Here is a 14,286-nt window from a genome sequence, read left to right as displayed (position 1 = left end):
TTGAAATATATAACAAGCTTTACATGATCATATTTTTACGGTAAATGTACTGCTTCACTACTATGAGATGATACAGCTGCAAAAGGAATTATTCAATCCCAAATCTAACTTTGTTCACTTTAAGCAAGAGAAAAAATATCTTATACAAAGATTCTTGGAAAACTAACCGGAAATCAATGGTTTCACAATCATTAAAAACTACCACCAGAAACCATCTAAACTGGCTGTGTTTTATTCTCTGAACAAACCTAAACTTTTTCAATGTCAGAACTAGTAGTCTGCATATTGCAATATCAGGATGATAGCCCATCTTCATTCAACATATTGCTTAATACGGAAAGGGAAGATCATCCATATAAATGAAGAGTAGTCATTTACGGAGAACTTTTTGGAGAATACCCTTGTTTATAAATGGTTATACAGATACAATTCAATTCCTTAAATATTTCAAGGGGAATCAAAACTCACACAAAATAAAAGCATACCATTTGTGGCATACTGTTCTGTTGAGTAGCACCTATACAAAGTAGACTTTCTATGTCGCATCTTGCCATGTGTGTCATTCACTTGTATTTTTAAGGTGACCACTTTTTAACCATGTGATTGGTATGTAAATATGTGACTAAATGTTTGTTAAAATTAAATAAATGAGAAAATTAATAATGAGAAAATTTTACATTAAGAATTCTTTAATATAAATATACATATATTATGACACTAGCATATTGTTATACTTTATTATTGGGGATATAATAAAGTGGCTATGGGGTGATCTGGTGGCCACCTATCAGTTTATCAGGGGTGCTCACCAGGATCTGGGGGAACGTCTGTTCACCAGAGTACCTCAAGGGATGACAAGATTGAATGGTCACAAACTCCTCCATGACCGTTTCAGGCTGGACATAAGGAAGAACTTCTCTACTGTCTGAGCCCCCAAGGTTTGGAACAGACTGCTGCCGGAGGCGGTTCAAGCACCTACTTTGAACGCCTTCAAGAGACATTTGGATGTTTATCTTGCTGGGATCCTATGACCCCTGTTGACTTCCTGCCCCTGGGGCAGGAGGCTGGACTCAAAGATCTTCCGAGGTCCCTTCCAACCCTAATGTCTATGAAATCCATGAAATCTATAAATTTACAAACATTTTGTATCTTTAGCATTTTGAAGTGAACAACTAAGTCAACTAGCCAATTCATAGCTACAACATAACATTCTTTGTTCTATGATCTCTGAGGACCAGACTATATCTTCCTAGGTGTTTATATGGCACCCAATACAATGGGGTTCCCAACCCAAATAGTGATTTTTAACAGTATTCTAATATATATCTATTAAGAAAGAGAGCATCAGCTGCTCTAAGTTGCTTCTTGGAATAAATTTTCACTTTCTTGGTTAGTAGACTCAGCCTCATTAGCCATGAATTCTAGCTCTACCACTGATTTGCCAGAGACTGCAAGTTAAAATTCTAAATTCTTCTAGTTAACAGTCCATCATGAGGCAGAGTGGCCTCTAAGTCTGGAGTGTTTTTAGGCATATCAACATTCGTAGCCAAAGCATACAAGATACTGATATTGCTAGGACCATGTCCAATTCTATCTGAGGACAAGTTCCCAACTACAGCTAAGTCAACTGGAGTGGCCCCTTCACCATTAGAACAGAAGAAAGCTCACACTCACATTTCTAGATCTATAGCAAAGCATCTGAACCACTTTGATATTGTACCCTCATATGACTTGTATGTCTTGCTGTAGGACTTGTATGTCTTACCACTTGTTCCCCTCCTTCCCTGTCTTCTATTTTTCTTATTTATGTTCTATACTTCTGAGGGTATGGATTACCTTACTACATATCTATATGGTACAATCTCATCCAATTTCTCGGGTATGGATTGCCTTACTACAATCTCATACAATCTCATCCAGTTTCCATATCCAGGGTATAGATTATATTACTACATATCTATATGGTACCCAGTACAATCTCATCCAAGTTCTTTAAGTGCTATATCTCTGCATCTCTTTCTCTATGGTAAATTTTAAACTTTGAAAATACTAAACAAAAGTTAACAGTAGGAATGGAAAGACTTGCACTGACTTCTTTGGGCTTTTCATAAGATCCTTGATGTAACCATAAGGACCAATATGGTGGCTGAGGAAAGCAAGGAGCCTCGTGTGCTTCTGCCCCATCTTCTGTTGCTCTTGGCATGACCCTACAAATACACTGGAGGAATCCTTATCAGTGCATTTAGGGTGGTTTTAAAACCATTTTTGCACTTCTTCAACAATACCAAGAGTTCTTTGTAAAGACCAAAGAATATTGATAATGATGCACTATCACCCTCACTGGCACAAATCTATCAGAAGGTATGTCAGAAACTGGACATACATACTTCATTAACTCAATGTCGCCTGTATAGTACACAGGAGATGTGGGTTGCTAAATAAAGCTAAATAAATAATTAGTATGCAGGGCTGTGAATATTATCACTGTAATTTCTATACTGGTATGTATGTATGTGGGTAGACTCATGGGAAGAACCCATGTTATAATTCTGTGCCTGAAATGCTCTTTAAGTGCTGTAACAACACAAAGCTGAGCATTTTAGATGCACTAAATACAGAAAAAGAAGCACTCTGAATAATCATGGTGATTCTCCAGTATTCAGTCATCTCTCTCAATACTTTTATTCATTCTTAAAAGTCTTGTATTTGACTTTTTATTTTTAATCCTGATCTGCACGTGTAAGACTGCTACCAAAATAAAAGGTTACTGCATGCAAAGAAGTGCTGCGCTCTGATTGGTTACCCTTGTTCTCTGACCTGCTATCTCATTGAGAGACTGATTCAGATGTGAAAATGGGAGAAAAATTATTTTAATGATGCCTTCATTTCTCAGAAGCACTAGACTACATATCACTCCAAAGCTAACTATGTTACAAACAAGCTCACTACAAAAGTAACAAAACCCTTGCGAGTATTTGCATGAATTTTCTCAGCAAGCACACTCTTCTTTTTTTTACTATATCTTGAAACACAAGAGAAAATAGACCACCCATGTTATCAGGTAGCCCAGGATCTGAAAGGTAAGGACAAGGCTAGGATTGCTTTCCTTGTGTGAATATAAATAAACTGATCCACATATATCAGTGAGCCACTGCTCATCCTCAGTCAGTTCATGTCACTGATAGACTAACTTGTTCCAAGCCCTCCAAAAATCATGCACATGAGAAACCCAAGGCTATCATGTAAGAATTGTAATGCCATACTATTAAAAATGTTTTTTGACAATCAGCAATTAATGTCTGATTTCACGATACTGCATTCAACTATTGTTCCAACTTCTAGTTTTAAATCAGTACTGTAAGCACTGATGTTATGGTGGCAGTTGGTAAAAGGCTTTTACTGTTGTTACTGGTTAAAAAAACATGCTCACAGGTATGTGGGATCTAACCTGAAACTGCAACAAGATAGCAACTAGTTTATAAATCCATATAGGGCCACACATGGTGTCAAAAGTCACTTCACTGTTCTCCTTTGATAGCTTATCAGTGACATTTCTCCAGCAGTATAGGATGCAAAGCTGGGGGTTGGGAGCCTTAGGAAACTAGAGTCTTCTAGTTAATATATTTTATCTGGGCAAATACCAAAGTAAAAGTGGAAAAGTGAAAGGAATAATTCATTAACGGCCACAAACACTGCCTCCGCACAGCATAAGAGAGAACAGATGAAGGCAAAAATTCCTTTGACATCCCGTAACAAAATCCTGGCATTGTTTGGGATTTTATTAGCAATGTCTTTACAAGAAATAGTCTAAAAATGAAACATCTCTGAAATAGATGTAGCCTATTTCTTTACATCATTTAAAGTAAATCTAATCCTTTTTTATAGCACAATCTGGATCCCTTATTTTTCAGCTGTGTAGATGTAAAGCAGGCAGTATCCTACTACCCTCTCTCCATTTTGCACTTTCAGATCACTTAGGTAATTCAGAGCTGTGGAGAATATAGGTTGGGGGGAGTGCAGCTTTGCTTTCCCTTGTACTGTTGGTGTATAATGATGAAATTATGACTAACTACTAAACTAAAGGAAAGTGTTCCACCTAGAGACCAGCTTCATGCCTCAAAGCAGCTGACAGGCTATCTGCAAATGAACATCATTTTAGGATTGAATATACTTGCTAGTTTTGTGCTAAAAATGATGCAGAGGTATTGCCCCCAGAAGTAATTAACAATGTTAATCTTTTTTTTCCTCTCTATGGTGATAAAAAGAGTCATTTTTATATTTAATTAATGCAGAGGATCATTTTGGAAACTGGCTAATGAGGCACTGATCACATTACCATGAAAATGTGCATTAACACTGCAACTGAGGAGGCTGTTTCATGTATAGAGAATCCACTTTGTAATTAGCCCACTGTGAAATGAATCATGTCAAGAACTCTAAGGGAACCAGTAGGCAGTGGACACTTAGCTACTGCTGTGCCAATAGACCACCAACATTATAAGCTGTTTTCTCCTCAATACTGCCTGTCATCCACAGTGCAGTCCAAAACTGTAAGTGTTCAGCCTCTGTCAACTATAATGTATCAAAGCTAAGACAAATTACAGAGAAGGAAAGAACAGATGCTAAAAGGCACTAAACTTTAGATTGTTAGATCCTGCAATGCCAAAAGAAAACAAACAAAAAGCTGTAAATCAAACAGAGATTCAATAAGATCTGTGTAAAATTATGGGCTATTATGGTAAGTGCTTGTTTCTTTCTCTCTCCCTCCCACCCCCAACCCTTATTATGAATAAGCTGGAAACACATGTTAACAACAAACTGCTACAGTAATATTCCTGCTGCTGGAAAAGGCAACAAAATAATTGTAAGATATTATGATCTTTGTTTAGTGATAAACTAAAATAATACACAGTCTGCATAAAAAAGAACTGAGAAAACCATTATCCTTTAAATCTATTCTATTTAAGTCCTGTTCAGAAAATTCAAATGTATATTAAGATCATTTTTATTTCAGCAATCATATTAATCTATCAATCATAAAATTAAATACACTTATTGACCAGCACAAAATTGCCATGAAAACTTTCTTCCATGAGTTAGAAATACCTGAGATTGCAGACCGGTTAAATCCTAGCACCTGCAGAAGCCATAGCATAACTGATCTGAAAACACAATCCTATTACTAAAGCTAAGGGTTCCCTTACAACATTACTGATATGGTTCAATGAGAATTGCTGTTATACAACTGGCATGTTGGCAGAAGATGCACAAAAATGTTAAAAGGATCCCACAGGAAGTCATCTGAAGGGGGAGTGGCAAAGTAGTAGAAAACAACAGTCACCCAAAAATAATAAAAAGGAACAACTAAGCTAATAATTTCCACAGGGGGAAAACACCCCTTTTTATTTAATGTTTTTGTCAGAGCACAAAGTCTGAGTCAAGAGACACTAGCAATATCCTCTGCACTCACCTGTGAAACTTCATAGAGCAGTTTGTAGTGTTCCTCTCTCTTCTGAAAAGTGCACAGATTGCAGCCCATTCTAACAAGCAAAACAAGAGCAAAGCTTCTAATTTTCCCAGAACTGAAAGGCAAATGCACTGACAGGGAATCACCCTCCAGACTTGAATACTGTTTTTCATCAGTCACTCCAGCACAGAAACACAGACACACCACTGTTAGCTGGAAGCACAAGCCAGGGTACTGTGTAGCAGCATGCTCTTCTTCCCTTTCCCTAAGTATCTTACACTCACGTATACACACACACAGAGTTTCGACTCAGTTCATGGCAACACTCCCCCTGTCTCTGCATCAGTGCACATGACTACACAGATTCTGACTCATGAATATTAATAGAGCCTCATTGATTATTTATGACAGAACGTGTTAGCGGGGAGGGGTGTCATAGCTGCTGTTGATGACAGATGAATATTCACTAATTAAGAAGCAAATGTAGTGTGGTTAAACAAAATTCACTTGTGTCAATACCATAGCTGTTTATAAGGATAGAAGGATTAAGCACAGAATATTTCAAAGAGGAATACACATTTGTCTTTTAATTTTATCAGTAATCATAAGACTAATTCATGACTAAGAATTTCCTACGCACAAAACCAAGTCTTAGGTTAGGTCTCCACCTTGTGCAAAAGGAATTATGAAATGTGTTTCAGGAATATTTCTTACACATTTAAAAAAGTGATTGTGAAACCTGAGCGTATGTTGTTGAATATCTAAAGCACCAAAAAAAAAAAAGAAGGAGATAAAACAAACCCAGATGGTTATATTACTACTATATTCACTTTTGACAGTGCCAAATCTACACAGAAACAAGGATACCATAAGTGTGAGTCTATAATGTGTATGTGTAAATATACAGTCCATGTATAGATGCTATGAATATAAGATTAGATCATTTTTCTACATACATATACACATTATATATGTTCACTACATGAATATCCTACAGAGTTACACTTGTATACTTACCATGTAAAACGAAGATTAAGAGAGTATAGTATAGTACAGTAAATCTTATCAGCCTGAAGTTTTTCAGGAAACTGAACAGGTATGCCCTCTTGGACTTTTAAATATTCAATGGCTTCTATAATATAAGGCCTCAGTGGCTAATTTTACCATTTATAAATTAGATTATAATAGCTCAATAATTCTCAATATGTGTGTAAAAGCAGGGATGCATTTAAAATTAAACCTACATGTTAAATGTTAAAGGTAATGGAAGTCAGTTGTACTTCCATGCTTACATTAATTCCCGTATTTTACAGCATGTGATCTAGCTGTATGTTTCTTAAAGATAAAAACCTTGACTGTAACAAACCCAGGCTCCCCTTCATCTCCCCCACCCAAAGCAGGCAAGAAATAAACATCAAGATTTCTTCTGTCTCTATAGTACCTTATCCAACAATTCTACTAATAAAGAAGTATGTCCTTCTTCCAAAGCATCTTTAAACTGGATGGGATAGCAGGTGGACTCCAAAGTAAAAATAATTACTCAAGAAGCCAGGGTAACCAGTTTAGTTAAGATTGACACTGGGCTCTGAAGAATTTTAATTGCTAGACACTAATGTACAGCTACTATTTTTGGGTGCAGTTTCCTAAAAGTGCTTTGTCAAACATTTAAAAGTCGATAACAGGAAATGATTCTAATGAGTACTAATTGTTAACAAATTGGCTTTGCATCTAGCAGCACCTCAAACACCACCAGTGCACAGTAGCAAGTAGATCAACAATCATCTGCTGCTTTTCAGTCCTTCCCCTTGGGATGTAATAATCCGATTTTCTGGGCCTTAATTTTACCTAACGGGCTGGATGAAAGCCAAGCAGACAGACCTACAGGAAAATAGCATTATTACTGTGGACACTGAATATGAGCAAAGTTTGTAGAACCCTTATGCAAATTGTGGATGTACTGGTATCAAACCTTAATTAAAATTCATTTCTTTTAAGAAATGGATGGGGTCACGAGGAAGAAAATAGTGACCATGTACAGAGCAGATTCTTTTTATAGCAGCCACAGGCACCATTCATGTCAGACACCACTCATATCTATTTTCATATGGACATGTCCTGAAGCCGACAAATCTGGATCAGAACTTTCCTGAAGTTCACAGGGTTAAGTTTGAGGTTTTGGGAATGGGCTTATCATCACTAGCAAGTCATGACTTCCAGTTCTCTTCCTCTCGACTGATATACCCACAAAATCCTGTTCAGAACAAGGTCCACATACATGAAACAAACATTAGCTATGTCTTGGAAGGTTTCCGCACTGTGGAACTGAAGAAGAATTCTCAGGTATGTCAATTTCGAACTTAAGAAATTCAGATCAAAGAATCAGATAACAGTCATGCAAGGACAACCATGCCATCTTTTGATGAAAGTGCTTTCTTCAGCTGCTGACAGAACTTCTTCCTATGAGTTCTGAAAGCTAAACTGTAAATTTAATGACCGGGGGGGGGGGGGGGGGGGTTGCATTATTTACCATAGTTTATAAGCCCCACAATTAGTTTGTAAGTACAAAAATATCACTGCAGTATTTCACTTCTTAGTTCCAAAAAACAAAACCAAAATAAAATAGCAGATGAAATATGCAATTGAAACATGCAGTTAATCTTTCAGCAGTTTCCCTTGGCTGTCCCTTTTTCATTACCACTCCTCTGGTTTTGTTTCCTTCCATGAAACCCACCTAGGCTTCCCCACTCATTTATCAAGTGTCTGCCCCATGCCCATATGTACAGTAAAGGTTCTACTTTCTGTTCCTATATCCTTCTAATGGGCACTGGCTATAGAGCTAAGAAGATTTATTTCAGAAGGGAAAGAAATACTTCAGAGTACTTGAATTCCATTAAAAATGTTCTGTTTTGTTTTCACCTGTGGTCAGAACTTTAAACTTTGTGCATCAGTGTGTGAAATTTGAAGCAAAACTTGATCAAACTAATGATTAAATTGAAATATATTATGCACTTTGGTCAAGTTGAATTTGACTTTAGGAAGAAAGTAATCTCCTTTTTGTTTAATGCCCTCCCACATCAAATCTGTAGCTAAAGGGAGAGAAAAGATATTAAAACATAATCAAGTATTTTTTATTCTATATGTAATTCAAAGATATTTGAATTATTCAACAATCTTCTTGATTGTGGAGTTCCCCCTGTTCATCATCCATAATGTAATGTCACTACAAAGACTACAAAGGTTCAGCAGGGTTTACAGTCAAACTAAGAATGCAAGAACCACGAGCCAAAATGCAAAAGATGATTTAAATTTTAACAGTGTGACAGTAATATTCATGAATAAATTTTCATATGTGACAGTCTAAGTTGAGCACCATGCTGCATAAGAGGCACCTAAGATATGACTTAGGTCACCTAAATTTGGTATATAGTTGTACCAACGAAGTCAGTTAAGTGCTTAATAATAGGTAAAAGTGTTTAGATAGGTACCTAGTGTTTCTCTAGCTAAACCTATCAGGAAGGAAGAGAACTCAAGAGTAAATTATTCCAAATGGACCCCGTTCTAAAGGGTGGTCCTGTAGCTTTAAATTTCACACAAAACAGAGCTTTGTGCTATACTCCAAAATTCTACCCGAGTGAGGGAAGCTAAGTCATTAGTCCAAACTAAGCGAGTCTGAGGTGGTTCAACTTACATTTTCTTTTAGACTACTCAGCAAATAAAATCCACCAATTTATATTTTGTTAAATTCAGACTCTTTTTCTGAGATGCTAATATTATAAAAGCTTTAGTCTGTCTGTCTGTAATGCTTTATTTGCACTCTGATTGATTGTCTCAGCAGCCAATCAGAGTGTTCTGCACAGACAGAGGCACACAGCAGAGCACTGCCATGGCAGCGGGGAATGAGGGGCTGGAGGGGGGCAGCAGTGCTTCATCCCCCCAGCTCTGTTCCTTGGAGGTGGAAGTGGCGCGGGGTGCTGGTGGTGCAGTGCTGGCCTCGTCTCCCCACACAGCAGAGCGCCACCATGACAGTGGGGACTGAGGTGCCACTGGCCTCACCCCCCTCCTAGCCCTGCTCCTTGGAACCAGGGGCCGAAGCAGGGGGCAGGGAGAGGGAGGAGGTGCGGAAGAGGGAAGGGAGGGAGGGAGGGAGGGAGGGAGGGAGGGGGAGAGCTGGTGGCGGCAGCGTGCGGTCACCTGCTGCGGCGCCAGCTGCAGGAACCCGCCACCACCGCCTGCAAGCTCCCCTCCCCCGTATTCCTCAGAGGCAGTGGCGGTGGCATGAAGGTGGGCGGCTGCAGGGGCCCACACCTGAAGCAGCAAGGGGGAACCGGACTGAAATGACAGGGGGAGGGGGATGTGGGCCTGAACCCAAAGCAGCAGGGAGGAGGGGGGGAATGAGCCAAAGCCTGAAGCAATGGGTGGAGAAGGGAGGGAGCGGACCCAGACCTGAGGTGGTAGAGGGGAGGGGCAGGGCGACACAGGCCTCTGTCCCTGCCTGCTCCCCACCCTGGTCATGCTTGATGGGCAATTTGCTAGTATAATATAAATCCCACTCAATCCCTCTGAATTTGGTCTCAAGAGTCTAGATGTCAAGGGACTAAAAGAAGGATGTATACCAAAAGCAAGCAAAGCATAAGATAACATGAAATAGAAAAAAATCCATTGCTCCTTGTGCCTTGCCATATATCATATTTTCTCACACACAACATGCCCTAGAATAAGATACCTCATTTTTGAAAGGCAGAATGAAGAAATAAAGGAAGAAAGGTCTTTTCTTGTAGTAGGTAGCTGAGTAGCAGGAGCTAAGGAGCCAATCCTGCTCGTTGTTTTGTTCTCTGAGGAGTGGGCACAGACTTTACTTTCACTTTTGCTCAGCAGAATCTTAAGCGGGAGAAACTGCTGTTACCGTATTTCCATGTGTGCGATACACACTCCAATTTCTAGCAGATGGTTTTTGGGGAAAATATGTATCATAAATGCGAAAATATGGTTTCTACCATCCCAGAGTGAGCCAAATTCAGAAGTGCACTGGCATCTCTTGTGATTTCATGCACATCTCAACAAAACTGTTTTTATTAAAGCTTCAGCTATTGGAATCAAAGGTTTATAGAACAAACTCACTTTACATTAGGAAAAAAAGGTTCTACCCTTCATGTTTACAAAGAAAAAAAAACAAGTGCACTCTAGGCACTCAGGCACTGGAAGGCAAATAACAATGCCCCAATGTATTTTTAAAAAAGAGAAAACAAAACAAAACAAAAAACCTGATGATTCTTGAGGACCACACCCTAACTTTCAAACACTTAACAATATATGAAGGAACGTAAGTTGCCATTGTAAATTTGATGGGAAACAGAAGTTGAAACTGCTGCATTGCTAGGGATACTGAAAAAAGGTGCAAGGTATGTGACCCAAGACTTATTGTACTAAATAGAACCCACTGAGTAAATGGCTTTGCATGAGTTTAAGTGAGGGACATGAAAAGAGGCAGATCTAGGATATTGAAAAAGGGAGGAGGATGTGCAGACGGTGAGGTACATCATCCCATAGAACACAACACACATGTTTCTCCAGTTAAAAAGGAACTAGAAGCTTCACTAATAAGTAGAGGCCTATGGTTAAATTATTCAATTTAAGATTGAAGCAACCCTCCACCACCACCCCCCGCACATACTTTATTTAAACATGCATCAATTTGTTATATAATCTATTTATATGTATGTGTGTATTATATATTTATGTGTGTGTGTGTGTGTGTGTATATATAAAATGCAACAAATTAGGCAAAACAAAGGTGTTGTTTCACAAGTCCTGGAGTCATTAGAGTTAAATGTACATCTATTTCAGATTCATAAAACAAAATCAAGGCTTCTTGAGTGTCTGGACAGTCTCCAATGCTTCACTGAAAGTGATTTTCACCCCTCAACTAATGTTCACCTAAGTTAATATTTCTATTAGCTTATGTATTTATCTAGAGGTTTTAGCTAGAGTTAAAAAGCACTTTCACAGCAGGGCTGTGAAATGGGAGAGATGATTAGCAGTGAACAGACAGCAGCACAACAGAAGGAAGGAGAGCTGGAGTAGTGGGACCATTACAGACCATTTAAAAGGAAAGAGGGTTGTTAACACCCATGGAACGAAGAGTTTAGAAGGAATCAAGCAAATTATAATGAGCTATGAAGTCAATTGACTCTGCTTGAATAGAAATGCTGCAGCCACAGCCAGGCAGTTGGCTTTAAACTTTGGATGGAGTAGGAGTGCCCCCCCTAGACATGAAGAACTACAGAAGATCTGTGACAATTTAACTGGGAGCATCATCACTGGCAAGGCAAAAGAAAATGGCAAAGAAATAAACTGAATCCAGAAATATGAATCCAGAAAACCATCAGAACCCACATGCAAAAGCACAGAGTAAATATCTGAGTGAGGAAAACATACATTACGGATCAACACTCTCAGGAATTTATGTACACAAAAATAAGTAAACAGAAGTCTTCTGAAATTCCTGACCTTATTGCTTTAGACTCTGAGGTTTTTGGCATTATCAGAAATCTTGCAGAACCCAGACTACGGGCCTGAAAGCAAGCAAGACTAGCTAGCATAGGACAAGGAATGCCTATATTCTGTGCATCTCTATAGACCTCCATGTCTAGGATCCTTTGGGGATCAGACTTAATTAAATAGGTTCACATTTCAGCTTCAGTGATCTCTCTGATACTGGAGATGATACACGGGTGACGCAAAGTACATTCATTTTGTCTTTTATTTTATATGTTTAATTGAAATGTCTCGAAAACACAGAAATGCAGGACACCTAGTACATTCTGTAAATACGTTTCTAGAGACAGATTGTGAGCTAAGCAGAAGGCATGCACAAAAAAATCCTTTCTCTGCAAGGACTTTTCACCATAGAAAAACTGCATGGGTTTAAGTGAGGAACATGAAGATCTCTGCAAAAGATCTGGAAAAGTTTCAATTCCTACTTTTTCACATCAAATTTACAATGGCAATTTATGCTCCTCTATATATTGCTAGGTGTTCAAAAACTGCTTCGATAGAAAAACACTTTCCTCCCTAGAAAACAAATTGCTTAGAAAGTTTCATTCATTCCCACCTGCAGAGCCCATGTAAAAGGGCTCATACTTCTTTATAAAACAAGAAATTCTATCATTCCCACTTCCTGATTAATTACATTTTTTTCCTCTACCTCATTCCTATCCCACAGTTTCAAACACTAAATTCTTTTTCACTTCAAGTCTTAACTTATTCCATAGTTTTCCAGTGTTCTGTTAAACAGCCATTGCAAGCAAACCTTGAAGTGGCTGCAGATCAGTGAGTGGTGGCTATACAATATATCCCTATTTATTTTAAGACCTTAGGGTTATCTGAAGCATAACTGAAGTTTGATTACACTGAGACACTTATTCTTATAAACTTATTCTGGCCCAATAATTTCCAACTAAATTTGGGAACTGGGGAGAGTACAGTAACTGCTAGAGTATAAACCTTCTGGCCTTCTCTCCTCTTCAAACTTTAGAACAGCCAGGCTGTCTTAAGAAAGTGGGCAAGTGGCTTTTCACTGCATGAGAGAGGCTCTGCATTTTGCAGCAGACTACAGTTATACAGGACCAACTTTCAGTAATCCAGCTGAACTAGATTTCAGTGTGTGCTTACATATACCACAGGTGTTATAAGGCTTAACTAATGCTTTCTAAATACCTTTGGATTTGAAAAATGTTACAGAACAGAACATTTTGCTACTGTTCAAATTATTTCTGAAGCTTTTTTTTGTCTTAGTGACATGCATGAGTAAAAAATTTGAAGCCAGTTTTCTATTCCCTCCCCCATGTGTAAACAATCTAACCATCTTTCACACGAGGGGGGAAAAACCAGCTTTCCAGAATTGAGATCTTACATGCCATTTTTACGCCTAGATAAAAATGACAGAAATAATGGCCTGGAAAGGGAGCTTAAATAGAAATTCTACTGTATCCTCTGAAGCAGCATGAACTGACATGTTGGAGATGTTTTCTTTGGCATCCCTAACCCAATAAATGGTGGATGGCAGGGAAGGTATTGAATAGAGGATAGATCACTCTAGAGATATCCAATTCAATGATCTCCGCATATAAAACTCACTTCTGCCATTGTCAGAGATTGGCTTACTTGTTGTGGCAAGGGTATCATGGGCCTTAGCCCACCAAGAAGACTATAAGCCTCTTTCAATAAGGGATGCCACTGGGAATGCAACAACTAATTAGAGAGTTGGCTTTGACACACAAAATGAAAATTTAAGGATGGGAGCGATGGTTAGGGATGCATCGATAGAGATTTGGGGGGCTGATACTGATAGCCAATTTTTAAGGAGGCATATTGGCTGAGACCAATCCAATTTTTGATACAGCTGCATGCAGCAGGTTAGTATCTTTTGGTGGAAGGAGAAGGGGAAGGGAAGGGATGTAGAGGGCAGATCAATGCCCTCCGTAGTGAGGGAAGTAGTGGGTTTGGGCAGGCACTGCCCAGCTGAGGCAGGGTGTAGGACAGAGCCGTGGCTTGTCCAGAGGGTGTGGGGGGTGGGTGTGTGCCCCTGGATCTGCACGGGTTGGGGCAGGGTAGGCTGCAGCTATGAGCTGGGGCAAGAGCTGCACTGAGCTCTTCCTGGTGCGTGGGGTGCAGGGTTGCGCAGGGGCTGCGCTCAGGGTGGGCAGCAGCAGTGCTGGGAGGGGTGACTATGGGGGGCTGTGGCAAAATTGGTGCCTGCCCCAGCCCCACTCCCTCCCTCACCATGGGGGCCTTGATCTGCCCCACCATGTGCCTTCCCT

At 39.3% G+C, this 14,286-nt stretch overlaps 1 protein-coding gene across 2 annotated transcripts in view; it reads right to left on the bottom strand.

The window, feature by feature from the left end:
* The window catches only part of PDZRN4 (PDZ domain containing ring finger 4), a 404,074-nt gene that overhangs the window by 175,579 nt on the left and 214,209 nt on the right, over window positions 1-14,286 (bottom strand). Inside the window, exon 1 of one of the 2 annotated variants that reach the window (XM_019492620.2) lies at window positions 5,471-5,766. The exons of the other annotated variant lie outside the window; for it this stretch is intronic. Within the exon in view, the coding sequence (XP_019348165.1) occupies window positions 5,471-5,539 (69 nt within the window). The 5' untranslated portion in view covers window positions 5,540-5,766. Of the gene's footprint in view, window positions 1-5,470; window positions 5,767-14,286 lie in introns of those variants that run through there. 2 annotated transcript variants of the gene reach the window in all.

Source organism: Alligator mississippiensis, chromosome 4, assembly GCF_030867095.1.
Source record: "Alligator mississippiensis isolate rAllMis1 chromosome 4, rAllMis1, whole genome shotgun sequence".
Taxonomy (NCBI): domain Eukaryota; kingdom Metazoa; phylum Chordata; order Crocodylia; family Alligatoridae; genus Alligator; species Alligator mississippiensis.
The sequence above is the reverse complement of the archived record's forward strand: the minus strand, read 5'-3'. Positions and strand labels throughout refer to the sequence as shown.